The sequence below is a fragment of the Dermacentor silvarum genome, chromosome 4, assembly GCF_013339745.2.
Source record: "Dermacentor silvarum isolate Dsil-2018 chromosome 4, BIME_Dsil_1.4, whole genome shotgun sequence".
NCBI lineage: Eukaryota > Metazoa > Arthropoda > Arachnida > Ixodida > Ixodidae > Dermacentor > Dermacentor silvarum.
In genome coordinates, this window is record NC_051157.2 from 79,754,860 (window position 1) to 79,768,652 (window position 13,793).

Below are 13,793 nucleotides of genomic sequence, written 5' to 3' on the forward strand. Positions count from 1 at the left end.
CGGCCGAATTTTAATTTACAGGTAATTTTTACGCCTGAAACGTGCGCAAAGGCGGGAGTTTTGCAGCTTTGAAGCGCGCGGGCTCTTGGCGCGCACGCGCAGCTGCTCTCGCTGCTTCTGCGCATGCGCCACGCCAGACCGCCGCCCCCGCCTCCGCGACGCGGCGCCAGCGGCGCGCTCGAAATGAATCGTCTGCTGCAGCAGCGTTCCTCCTCAGTCGTCCGCAAGCACGCGCGAAGTGTTGCAGCGATCGCTTCGGACAAACCGAAAGTTATTCCAGTCGCGCGAGCCCAAACTCAAAATATTGGATTACGTATACTACGTCAGGAAGCACGGTGTTGTGATCACGACAACTGTCAGTCACTCCATCATCCCTTTGCTGCTGTGCCCGACACGTGGATACCATGGCTACTGGAGTTCTAGTGAGCTACCCGTCCTCGGCGCTGCATGAGTCGCGCTCAGCAGTCTTCAAGAAAGGTTAGAAACACCTCCATCACATTTGCTGCTTCTGCACAAAGTAAATCGGCAACTATTTGTAACAACGTTGATGCAAAGAGGATTTCTCGGTGAAACTGCGGAATTGTTTATCACCCGAATGTCGCTTCTGTTGCGAGGAAACAGATCCAGACAGATATACTTAAAAGCTTCGATGGAAGCTGAACACGATGGCAGACTTAACGGGGAAAAAAAAAAAAGGGGGAGGGGGGGGGGGGGGGGCTCATCGCGCTATTTCACAGCGCTGCCAGCTTTCGCGCGCGTAACCTGACACCATTTCGCCGCGGGCCCTGCGAACACCAGATGTAGCCGTTGTAGCCCGAGGGAACGCATACAGGACGATTTAAAAGATACACGGAACTCCTGTCGAAACGTTACAGCGACAATCTCTTATTTTCCCAGATATCTGGCAATTTAATTGGCTTCGGGCGTTTTTGGCTCGAATGGTCGTCCCCGATCCGCGCGTCGATGCGTGTATGAGGCCACGACACTTGCAGCAGTTGCAAGGCGGCGGTCTACGTGGCCGTCTGCCAAGCTAAGCTGAACCGCGCCCGCCGTCAGCTCCTTACATATCGCTCTCCAAAGTGCCGAAATTATTAGCAACGGAAGGGCAAAAGAAAAACGCCAGGGATTGTGAAGACAGATGAGGCGGGGCTTGTGTAGAACCGCGCGATCCGGCTGTTTCGGCCACATACCACGCTCGCATGCGACGCGTTCATATGGCACAAACAGGCGTGCATCCGGCCGTTTCGAATTCAAAAGAATCGCGCCGACGCCGCGACTGACTACGGCCTTGAAAACACGACGGCCGCGCGGCTCCTTTTGGTGCGCGCGCAACTTTAGAAGTGTCGTCTGCTTCGAGGTTGTTGTACCCGAGACGAAGAGGGCGCATGTTCAGTTCTGAGCGAGTTTTAACTGACCACCACAAGGGTCCGATGATCATTCTGTGGCCCACAGCGACTTCAAAACATAAGAAGCAATGTACGCCGCGCCAGATTGTCTCGTAAAGCGTCCATTGAAGGCAAGTCTACCACCGTGCGCGACGGTTGGGAAAGCGCGGATACTGCGTCTTTCTCGCTCTTCAAAGGCTATCCACGTCGATCAAACACAAGATCCCGTTTCGCGTGAACGTCCTAACGTTCCTAAATCGGAGACCAAAATCGTCACTCACTCCAAGAGCAGAAACGACGTTCTCGGACGAAAGTCAACCGCCTAACCGAGAGGTTCAGGCGAAGTGTTCAATCGGACGCGACGCAGCAGCCATGGGAGTTTGAAATTTCGTGCACTTTGTCGTCACGCTGTCTGAGCGCGTTTCCGAGATAATGGTGCGTTGTTGGCGTTGTCGATAAGGGCCTGGCAAATTTGCCAGCCATGGCCCTTATCGAGACCCGCTTTTAAAGATCGGTATATCACAGCTGCGATTTCGGCGGGCCAAGATTCTGGTGCCGCGCGTTTGGTGCGCACGGCACGTACCGAAGTGACAGTCTATAGCGCGCCCCCGCGGTCCAACCCTGAGTCACCGACGGTTTTTAGTCACCAGCATAGCGCCAGCTTATATTTCCCGGTAGGTCGCGCAGCGCCACATATGTGTTGACTCACTTTTCTTTTTGACGAACGGAATATTTAGCCACGGATTAGGCGCGGGGCCGTCGCACAGCTTGAGCACATACTCATCCTTCGCATTAGAAAAAAGTGACCTCAAGAGTCGAGTTCAAGTTGCCAGGTGCATCGAAAGCGCGAAGAGGCCCGCATTAACCAGTCCGCGTCTCGTACTACGATACGCCTCTTCAATTGTCCCAGAGACCCGGCCGAGCGAAATATGGCACACTGTGTACGACACTCGCTCGCTATGCTTGGAAACTCGTCCGAATCCAGGTCGTCGACGTCATCGCTTCACGACGTCCACCGCTCTCTGAACGGTACGTCGTTTTGTGTGTGTGTGGGTGTGTGCGTCACCGCTTCGATGTCATCACCGGCTCCGTCACCCACGTTCTGTTTCATCCGTCTTCATTTCAAACGGGGCCAGCCGCACGTGGAATTGTCAATGATGTATATAACGCTTCTTCGCTAACACTGATTATATTCGCGCGCTTTTTTGAGGCATTGAGGGAAAGATACCTTGTTCCCGGATGGATCTCGCATTTTATCGTGCTTCTTTGATACAATGTATCTGGCGCGGAATCATAAATAAGCCCGCAGCGCGGTGAGCAGGTTACACCTCCCGCATGGCCTCCCCCAAGAAAAAGGCGAAAAAAAAAAAAAATGACGCCCTCGCTTGAGAGCAGACGCTACCGTCGCAAGTTGCGCAGCCCTCTAACAGCTCCGACCCAGATCTCCCGCCGCGAATGTAGCACAGATTTTACGCTCGTGCCTCGTAGGTCACTCACGAACGAATACAACCCGCGCGGGGCGGCAGGAGCGAAGACGTGTTCCCGACATTCGCTCGAGCTATCGCACGAGTTTTCAAAAGCCAGCAGAACACCCGATCCGAGATTCAGATGTACACGAATCGCGCGGTTGCCGCTCGCACATTTCACTTTCGGAGGGGCTGTAAGAAATTGCCGTTATTCACCCCCCCCCCCTCCCCCCGTTATCCGAAGACTTGGCCGGCGTACGCGCGTGTATCATAATATTATAGGTGCGCGTGGCAGGGCAATCGCGCTAGGCGCGTCGAGACGGCGCCGCGCAGCCGCCAGAGATCATTCATTCGTGGAGCGTGTTTGAGGGACGGCAGCTGCTGCGTACACGCTCCCTTGTCAGTCGGGCGCCAGCCTTTGTTTTGGTCCGCAGCGGCGCCCTGCATTAGTTTTACGGGGCAGCAGTGTGTGCATGTGTGTGTGTGTGTGCCTTTTTTCTGACGGCAGATGTATACTGTGATCCGGCTGGCGTCCGCGCAGAGGTTAATCTGGAGAGTACAGGCGCTGCACCGAAAAGCAAGCGGCCGCGCAGCCACGTGCCCTCGGTCTCTTGTGCAGTAAAGTCGCTGGCGGAAATTAGACATGTTCATATGCGACTGACAGCGATTCGACCGTAGAATTGGTTTCGGAAAACGTTCTCCAGGCCGCGACGACGGCGCGTTCGGGAAGTGTTTTAACATGGCGAAGACGTAGCGTAGATCGACGTAGACACGAGCAGCGGCGATGGTGGCGACACCTTGCGATGCTGTGTTTAACCAAAGCAACGCAGGACCTTTATTGCCACAGCATAACCGCGACGTCGGTATCCGTGTATGTTTTCTTGTTTGGTGTGATGAGTCGTGCGCCAGAACGTCTAGCGGGTTCTTGGTGAAAACGTGAAAAGATGACGCCACCAGAACTCGATGCCGAAATTCGCCGAAAAATGCAGACTGAAACCACAGCACTCGGAACACTTTCGGCATTCATATGTGCGTTCGCGGTTTGGGCATATACACGACACGTACCTGCCGTATCAGACGAACAGCTAACATCCAAGGACTTCTAGACTTGTGTAGAAGCCAGCGACTACATTGTCTTGTCGAGCAGCGTACTAGCGACACTTCGGCAGACCGGTGCCGCTTTTGTTCTCCGTCCTGTACATACTGATGATTCCAGTTAACCGAAAGGCGCGATTCTGCACATTTGCTTTATTTATTTGTTACATTTGTCTTTGACACTGTTTAGAAGCCAAAGAAACCGTATAAACTGCACATGTTTGTTGACAAGACCGAAGTGCTTTGCGAACCGATAAAACAACTCTTTAAACGTTCCGCCAATCTTCTGACGACGTACGTGTTTCCATGGCGACCGTCAGGCTTGAGGACGCTGGCCATTTCTACCGCTGTGCTGAGTAGATACGTATTGCTAGAACACGTCGCGGTAGAGACGAATCATGACATGGTGAAAGCCTGGTTCATCATTAGTTTGATGTGGGTGCGATTCGAAGCGCGGGAATCGCAGTGAAGACGCCGCGAAGCAGGCGTCAAGGGTGCCGCCATGTCGATCATCGGTCATCGCGGTTTTCCGGCACAGTTAAACTGTAGTGTTGTCTGGATAGTTTTATTTACTTCAGGGCACTCCGATGCCTCTACAAAACAGGACACTTTTTCGCTATCTGGCTTTATTTATTTATTATTTTTTTATGCTACCCCCCCCCCCCCTCCCCCCGAAATGGTTATACTGTGGAAGCCGACGAAAACGCTTTCTAGCACAGGGGACAAAGCTTGCTGTCTCGCTACGACTCGCAGCCTAGGGAACCAGCAAAGCTCTGCCAGCGCGTAGAGCCCACCGGTACTCTTTGTTGGAACGGCGCGCGCCGCTTCCCGGTGGCGCTGGACAGGTTGCTCCCCCGTCGGCGCGCAGTGGCGAGATCTCGTGGGAAAGAAAACGCAGGAGGACAACGCACGGGGCAAGGTGGTGGGCCAAACGGGGTCGTCGCACGAGAGGAATCGAACCCTCGCCCAGACATTGCTGCTCCCCGCAAAGCGAAAGAGGGGGTCGAATCAGAGAAGGAGGACATGGGCCGAGAGGGAAGGGGAAACATGCACAGCGCCGCCGGCGCGGCTGCGCGCGACGCCCTAGCAGCTTGCTTTTCAAAAGATTCCGCCGCGCCCTCTCTGCTTTACAAAAGGCAACGCGCGGCTTCCGAAATGGACGTCGCGTAGAAAGGAGGGAGAGGGAGACCCGTGCGAGATACCATGAAAGGCCGGCCAAGACTAGAACGGAAGAGGAAGGAAAGGCACTCGTCGTTTTCGACGCCTGTTTTATTTTTTTCCTTCGTTCTGTGCCTTCTGTTATCACAACCGTCCACGAGGCAAAGCGAAAATAGAGAGGAACGCGCCCCGCCTACAACAGCAATTCCCTTTTCTGCCCCCGCCTTAGTCAACCGCGCGCGCCAAGTCCCGGGCTTCCCCGCTCCGCGCGTGCCAATCTAGTAGAGGGCGCGGCCTCAAGCCGGCAGAAAATATCGCGACCTTCAGTTTGCTGAACGCTGGCGCCTTCTTCGTCTGGAAGCTCCCATAGGGGCGGTACAGGCACAGTAACATACAGCCAGATGGATTGTTCCTCGCAAACCACCCCCCTTGCACACGCACATCTGAAATTGCGGAGGACCTGGCTGGCACTACCCTCGAATTAGTGAAATAGAAAGCAGCAGTTAACACCTACTTCTTGGGAAGACTATATTGTTCAGAGGAGAGAGTCCTCGTATTCAGTGGAGCACTTGATTGGAATATCAAATCGGGACATTCAACTTGAGAAATTTCTTAGAAAGTGCTGCTCTATGTCACTCGTGTTTCGGAATGATTTGGAGCAGTGGTCCCAAATGTTACTCGGACACTGCGAAACTGCACGGCAGCTGTGTCGGTTACTACCACCCTTATGACGACACATGCGTGTTTTAGACCATCATGTATTCTAAACCCCTGTTGCAAGAGTAGTGCTTTAGAAGAGATGAAAATAAAGTGAAAACAAGTTTATGCTTTGCAAGAAAACAAGACATTCATTGGGAGACTGGCTGTACGACTTGACAGCTGTTCGTGGCAGCCACTCGCGGATGCCTGACCTTTCAGTTACAACACTTTGACAGAATTAGCTATACTGGCATGCTATGAGGTCCAGTACATGCTGGTTTGAAATGGCTGCATTTGTTCACTGGTGTGCTTTGATGCTTGCAAACTAGCTACATATGACTTATGACAGCCGTGATAAGAAAGGTGGGTCAGGCTAGGCTTCATGGACATTATTGAATACATGAAAATTGTAGCCCATGTTTTCATTTGTCCTAACAGCTGTCCGATAGTGAACGAGTTCACAGAAGCTGATTGACTGGGGTTTACAGAAACTACATTGTTTGCGAGAACCAGTGCAAGAAGCACTGTTTCCTGTAGCAATTTTTCAAGTACGTTGGCCAATGTGATACTACTACTACATTAATTAAAATATAAATTTGTCCAAGAGGAGCACTTTAAAGGAAAAATAACTTCCCACTATGTTATTCCACTCAACAAAGTTTCACTGAAAGCTGCAATAACCCTGGCCTTTATATAGAACTGTGGGCACGGTTTCATTTATCTTGTGGAACCTGGAACTAAGTTCATGGCAAACGGGATGTCCGCCAGACACTCGTATACGCTGGAATGCTACGCGAGTTTTATTGACGCAGGGTAGAGTAAGCAGGTGTTTCACAGCTGTGTTTTTCACAGTTGACTGCTGCATACATACTGGCTCTAACCGGATTCATTGACCGCGCTTTTCCTGTTTGTTTCAGGCAGGCTCTAGCTCCAGCAACATTTCAGCACAGTTTCATCATTAACAAGTGCCTGGAGAGTGTAGTATGCTAAATATCTAGCTTGATTTCAATCTTGCTTGCAACCACTTCTCGTTAAATTGTTAATGCAAAGCAACATTGAAATTGGAGTCATTGTGATGGAGACCCTGTTAACCAATGGGCTGAAAACAGCTGGCAAAAACTGCAAGTGTATTATCCAACATAATATATTAGGCAATTATTGCAAGGTAACATTTAAGTGTAATAAGGTTTGTACCAAGGGCTACTTGATAACTTGCAGGTAAAAGTTACCGGCAAAGAACTGTAAATGTGCAGTTGTAATCTGACAGAAGCAGGATTTTTGTAAACATTACGCCCTGGCCTGTTGTGCCATAAGCATACAATACTGCAGCTTGCAGCTATACTTCCATGTTTCTTTTTCTAATCTTTTCAAGTCTGTGCTAGGCTCGCATTACACGCGAGGGAGCTAAAGCTTGTCATTTCAGTCTGAACAGTGCCTGGTGTCTGTAAAATCATGATGCCTACATCCCGCCTGTCGATTGTATGCAGACCTGTGCATCCGGCATTCCAAGTCGGATCCTGTGCTGATGACGCTCTCGCACAACTCACCACTGGCACGATGCTCGGACCAGGACAGCTGTTGGGACAGCATTGAGGATTTGGCGCAGCAACAACTGCTGGTGCAAGGTGCCGATGCAGTCACTTTGGAAGGCCTTAAGAACCACTACAACTCCTGCTTCACGTGAGTTATGATTACACACAGCTTTGTTACTCTGGCAACTGTTTGCAGGATGTTCCTAGAACAAGATCACAAATACACGGTGTCATTAGAACAAACAATAAAACAGGTTTGCACAGACATCTAAGTTTATATTTAAACAGGAAATGCTGTGAGAAGGCAGCAACAAGACAACCACTAGGCTCTCTCTCATTGCAACTACTTGTACCAACACTGTGTCGTGGGCTTGCTGCTTTCCTGTCACTTTTCCATTCTGTGCAAAACAGAACTGCCATGTGAGCAGGAAGCACAGGGTCTGATTTGCCAAAATATTTCCTAAACAGGAAAATTCTTGCATTATTGGTGACTACAAGGCTGTTACAGTGCTCATTGACCAATGCTCTATGGCAGCTAACCACAATGAGCAACATAACAGAAGTCTTGTAGTTGTCCTACCTTGACAGCATCGATATAGCTCTTTCGTAGTGCATATGTGCAGCATCCATTTTACCCACCAAATGAATGAATGAAAAGGCTAGCTGGGGGGGCTATTCTGGGAGAGTCCGCCTAGTGAACTGTCCACTTCGGCTCTCGCCATTGCCTGCTACTTCACGCACGCAAAGGAGACTGGCTGGCACCTTCGCGCTCTTGAAGCGGCAGCCAGTGGCGACAGCCGAAGTGGACAGTCCACTAGGTGGACTCTTACAGAATAGCCCCTCTGGCATGAAAGATTGAATGAAGAGCTGCAGCATGCATGTTGCATGTGTTGCAGGTGTGGAGTAAGCTGGTATGAGGACCATGCTTCTCTGGACTGTGCCGAGTGTGGCGGATATGCCTTGCGCCGTCCCTGTCTCCACTGCAATGGCAGCTGCGATGAAGTCTGGAGCAGAGACTTGGATGCTGTGAGTCCACTTCCTTTATATCATGGTGCAATACAAAAAAAAATATGGTGGCTGTGCCCTTACTTATGAAGTAATAAAGTAGGAAGTTTGCCTTTGCCGAGACCTTTACAACAATGTTACGCAACATAGTCTGAAAGTCTACCAATTAGTGAAATAGGTGTAGCACAGTTATGTACTGCGAGCCCCAACTACTTATTTCTTAAACTGTTTCCAGACAACATAAGGTAGCATGCTCTGGCTATGGAGCAAAGAAAGAAAAAGAAAATAGTCATGGGTTTAAACTAGGCTTCTTACTGTAGCCAAGTAGTATCACAAATGTTTTGGGCAACTCAGTGCCTGATGTCTGCTGTCACCTGGTATCAGGACAGGCAAACACAAAAGAATGAAGCCTCGTTGCCATAGTTACCATGACAACTGAATGACTGCATTCTGTATAGCCAAAGAATGTCTATATATTCCCCCTCCCTCCCAAGTCTATAACTTCCTTTCTGCTTACTTTCAAATGCTTATGTGGTGATGCATGCATGAACTTATCATAGCCAATGCAGGTGCCTTTACTCCTTTACTCTCTTGCTTTATATAGCTCGGTGCTTAATCAGGAAGGTTTCATTGGTAAACTAAAGCGATAAGTTAGCTATGGCAGTCTCTTCAGCAGAGTGGTACCATTAGTAGTTTGGACAGTGAAGCATACAAAACACTGTGTAGTGCTTGCATGCTAAATATGTGCCTTTTCCTGTTTCTCCACCACCAATAGTCCCACAAGCAACGGCGTGCCCAGTGGCTGGGAGAATGCAAGAACGCCACCCAAGACGCTGCTCCAAAGGGCCAGCAAGACTCTTGAGGACTGTCCCTCCTAGGACAGCTCCCAGGCAGCAGCACTTCCATCAACTGTACATAGAACGAATCCCTGGTTGATCCCATTGCGTCGCATGTTTTCTCAGCTTCCTCACACTGAGCCTGGACTTCACTCCACCGAATGGCTTGTGGCCTCCACAGTGTGCATGCCTCGTCATTACACCATCTCCTGAAATGTCTTGGCGACACCCGTGTGAGCATTTAGTGGCCATGGACCTGCTGGACTCTGTGTTGTGGTGTTGAACAACCTGAACTTGAATGCATTGTGCACCAATGGCTGTGGGCCAAATTACTGATCCACACTGCAGTCACTGATCCGATAAAAAGGGAAGGGTGCCTGTGGCACCCGTAACATTCCATGTCTGCGCCAAGTCAGTGGCTTCCCCTGGGGTGGGTTGGAGAAAATGGACCAGTGGGTCAACGAGGGATATATTGTGTACATATGTGGTGCTCGTTCCGTGTTTCGCACTTCTTTGTCCATCTGGCGCTGTCTTGTCCTCGTTTTTAAGGTTCGCTTTGAAACAGCAAAATGCAGCCTGTAGTAATTTCTCGGGTGCTAGAACAGACTGCAAAACCGTAAGCTGCTTTTTCTTTTAAATGACAAAAGCATGTTTAGAATCATATGCGGCTCAGTAATGACCCTAGAAAAAAAAACTTGAACCCGTGATGCATGTCCATGGTGGCTTTCTACCTGTGCTGCAGGTGCAACTTGGTGTCACTTAAGAGAAACAATTGCCATGTGCTTGTTATGAAGCTGATAAATGTGCTACAGTGATTTCCAGTGGTGATTATGTTACCAGCTTAAGACCAAAGGCGGCACATAAAATTTTTCCCTTTTGTGCAATACAAGGCTGTTTTTGAGGCAAAACTTGACAAAATGGCAAAGTGCCACTTTGGCCCTGTAACACAGTGGTAGATGTTGGCAGTTACTGTGAAACCATTTTGTGTTTAATGTGTGTAATTTTTGTCATTGTCCATTCTACTTTGTGGTAGTCGCCACTGCATGGAACAAAAATGTCCACCTGTACATTGATGAGCCCGTAGAGATGCGATACCTTAGGTGCAGCTGTCAGCAGTGGCGGCTGCTCAAAAAACAGCAGACAAGCCAAGCAAGCCCCTTTTCACAAGCTAGCATTTTAAGCTTATAGTTACCTTATAGTTGCAACATTGCAAAACAGTACAGGAAAAAAAATATTTTCACATTTGCCACACTGTCAAACTACATTTAACAAAAAGGGACTGAATTTGTAATCGGTGCTCTGCCATGCATCAGCTACTCTGTATTCTTGAACCATGCAAATAATAAGTCTGACAATCTTCAGATTGACACAGACTAGCTGCTGCTGACAGCTGATAAACCATTACTTCACGACTCTGGTCTGCATCTCGCTCTGCTGTACATCGAGAAGGCAGTGAAATGTTGATTTTAAGTCATTTGCTTGCACACCAAAGTTGTTGTTGCTACCTGTGTAATTCCACCTTTTAAATTTCTTTTTCTTTTTTTAAAATAAGATTGACTCAATATTGCCTGCTTTTTAATTATGTGCCAAAAATGTTCACAATCTGTGCCCGTGCCTGTAAAGTTTTTCTTGCACTGTCAACCGTTTTTTTTTTCTTCCCACAGACAATTTGGTTATATTTCAAAAACCTTGCTGCTGACCAAAACAGGCAAGCGAGATGGGCAGGTTCATAGTCTTGTTTGATGCTGAAAGATGTTACAGGATCTGAGTGCCTCAGGAAGCGACTTGTGTGAGACGAGTGCCTTGGCTAGTAGACATGGAAGCAATCCACAGAGTGCGTATTTTTGTAAGCAGAGAAGACTGATGCCAAAAGCAAACAGGCAGATGGTGTTATGGTTGGCAATAGGGAGAATCAAAATGCACATCCACAAACTGACTGATAAATGGCTGGAGGCAAAACGACACTGTGCTGCATGTGGTAAATTCGAAATTGCACAATCTCGAGTTTCTCGCAAAACCACACCAGTTGGCATCCATGGTGCATCTTTAATGAGAGCGAGCTGGTCAACTAACAAACAGCTGAATTCAAGCACTGCTTGCCCACAACACATTATGGGGCGAGCATATTTAATACCAAGCAAAACTTTTTAAGCTGTAATTTGGAACAAATGTGGCCTAGTCTACAGGTAGCGCTAATTTGAAAGGGAACACCCAATCAATATTCAAGATGCAGAAATAAGAGTTGAAACATGAATTGCCTCTTGTTCAAGAAATTGTCATGTGGTAATGTCTCATTTCACAACGTAAGTAAGGCAAAGGTAGGTCTAAAACACCAATTCATTCCCATTCATCTTCGTCCACTGCACACAAAGGGGAAAAAAACCAAAACAGCAAATCTGCATCTTCCATTTTATGAACTTGTACATGCAACTGCACATGTTTTATGAACTCTTCCATGCCTTCAGCTTTCAATGATGAACCCACATCAAAACTTTTAGCGCAGCAGACACCAGTGCTAGCCTTGCACACAGATGGGATCATTGTGCATGTCTTATTTATTGAAACATGTCTCAAGGAATGTGTGTCTTTGAAAACGCCATGGTTTGCAATAAAGACTCTTTCAGTCACTTCACATCTGGTTTCCATGGCCTGCCTGCTTTGCCTATGGGGAGCCCCCCTTACTGCCGTACGGTGATGGCAATGCCTGATGGAGGCAGCATCGCTGACTGGTGGGGATGGTGCTGCTGTATGCCCTCGCAGAATTCACTCAGTGTGGCCAGGAACCATGGGTAACGGCGCAGCTCTGAGCCTTGTTTCTAAAGGAATAGTAGAACAGAGGCCTTCAGATATATGGCTCACACAAATATTTTCCAACAAATGACAAGAACTGCAGATTTACACTGCAAAAAAAAAAAAAATTACAAGTTGAGTTGACACAGGCAACAAGCCCAGTTCAATGACACTGCAAAACGATCAAAACAACCATTACTGTTAAACATGCAATCAAAGGTAAGTCTCTGTGAACTGTTGCAGCATGTCAAAGAGGAGACCATGAGGTGTGCTGGGGTTAAAGACGCAGTATGCCTCCAATCCATTTATCACCCTCTTTTGATTCACTGCAGGGCAAAGGCCACTTCTAGCACTCCAATTACTCCAACTTAAAGGTGTGTGGTATAATTGAAATTCTAAATACAATTAGCTATTTGCTATTGAATTTGTATTCGATTCGAGACTTCAGTATTGAAAGTTGTCAAATATTTGTTTCTGTTCGAATACTATAAATGACAACAACAGCTGTTACAGTCTACAGGGCGAAAACCAATGTAAGTGCTCATTACTGTCAAAGTTACTGGCACACCAGATATGTTCACCTTTCTGTCTCTCATTTCCAAGCCGCTCAGTTGACCTAACATCCAGTTAATAAAGGCCGTATGTGTATGACACAGCGTAAATTAGTTCCCCCCCCCCCCTCCACAGCTGGACTCCACAGATACCTTATATTTGCTTAGAAAGCGAAAATATTTAGCATTCAATTCGATATTCAGAGGTTGTTTTTCTGGAACATTCGTGATCGATTCGATTAAAAAATTTTGCTATTCAAACGCATTTATCCCTACTCCATCATAAGCCAACAATTGGTGTTTGCGAAGCTTTTTTTTTTTTTACCAATTTAATCACACCACAAAATCTGGGCACCTATTCTGTTACCATCAATTCTATGCATTACATCACCTGCTCAAATAGACTTCTTTGATCTCAACCAAACTAGCGGCTACCAATGTTCATTCTCTAATCTGTGCTGTCTTTTTAGCACTCAAGAGGGGACCTGAAATACTTTTTGAAACATAGTACTATATAAACTTGCATAGTCATTAGACAATACTTTCAGGAGCATTTGAGTCAAACATTATTCCTGCATGAATGCAGCTGGGACCCAGCATTCTGCTTGAAAGGCTGCCTACCATTTGCTTTAACTACAAAAACTAGGATTACATTGTATCCAAAAAATGAGAAAATGATATTCACAATTCTTGTGTGCTGATCCTGAAGAAAAAAAACAGCCCTCAAATATGGCAGATCAGTTTTGGAACAAACAAACCCACATAGGTTTTCTCTGCAGGTTTATGCTACTGTTTGGTGGATGACAATTTTCTCCATTTCATAATCCCTCAAATATGTATAATTACCCATAGAAACTGTAACAACACAAGGGTGTCCTAGGTGCCCTGGTTTGGAGGCTAAATTTAAAGCGCAGAATTCAGAATCTCGATTTATCTGTAAGTACTATCATTAGTTATTTTCACCTGAGTGAATGCATGGAGTGTTTTGGAAGGCCATTCTATCTAAAACTCCTTCAGCACTTCACTTTATAGTGCCTTCATAAGATTGGCACTATGCAAGCATGTCAAAATTGCACTGTGCTTCTACAAATTGCACACCAAGCAACCTCCCAAACATCGCTGTCAAGAGTACGAACACCGCATGCTCGCTCTTTTCACAGGGATTAAATCCCTCCTCAGAAAGAGAGTGACCACTCACAAAGCTAGCTTGCCACGCTGTCCGAAACCCTAAAGCTGAAACTTGAAACACCTTGAAATGAAGTGCTAGCTACAACAC

The 13,793-nt window shown here is 47.6% G+C and overlaps 2 protein-coding genes across 3 annotated transcripts in view; one reads left to right on the forward strand and one right to left on the reverse strand.

Moving 5' to 3' along the window:
• Nucleotides 1-207: 207 nt before the first annotated feature.
• On the forward strand, nt 208-11,801 carry LOC119450296 (protein pinocchio). 2 transcript variants are annotated; one of them, XM_037713719.2, is made up of 4 exons: nt 208-477; nt 7,291-7,483; nt 8,232-8,361; nt 9,116-11,801. In XM_037713719.2, the coding sequence occupies exons 1-4, from the start codon at nt 405-407 to the stop codon at nt 9,200-9,202; spliced, it is 483 nt and encodes a 160-aa protein (XP_037569647.1). In that variant the 5' UTR covers nt 208-404; the 3' UTR covers nt 9,203-11,801. The 2 variants fall into 2 exon arrangements, with proteins under 2 accessions (XP_037569647.1, XP_037569646.1); XM_037713718.2 differs by lacking the exon at nt 208-477 and adding an exon at nt 717-2,414.
• LOC119450295 (testis-expressed protein 10 homolog) overlaps nt 11,714-13,793 on the reverse strand; it is a 57,526-nt gene continuing 55,446 nt past the window's right edge. The window contains exon 16 of the mRNA XM_037713717.2: nt 11,714-11,992. Within this exon, the coding sequence (XP_037569645.1) occupies nt 11,855-11,992 (138 nt within the window). The 3' untranslated portion in view covers nt 11,714-11,854. The remainder of the gene's footprint in view (nt 11,993-13,793) is intronic.

What these genes read in the sequence shown, in the direction of transcription:
- LOC119450296 (XM_037713718.2), top strand. Translation starts at nt 2,315, where the DNA reads ATGGCACACTGTGTACGACACTCGCTCGCTATGCTTGGAAACTCGTCC. An exon ending in CACTACAACTCCTGCTTCAC is followed by an intron (nt 7,484 to 8,231) that starts GTGAGTTATGAT and finishes CATGTGTTGCAG; the next exon opens with GTGTGGAGTAAGCTGGTATG. An exon ending in GGAGCAGAGACTTGGATGCT is followed by an intron (nt 8,362 to 9,115) that starts GTGAGTCCACTT and finishes CACCACCAATAG; the next exon opens with TCCCACAAGCAACGGCGTGC.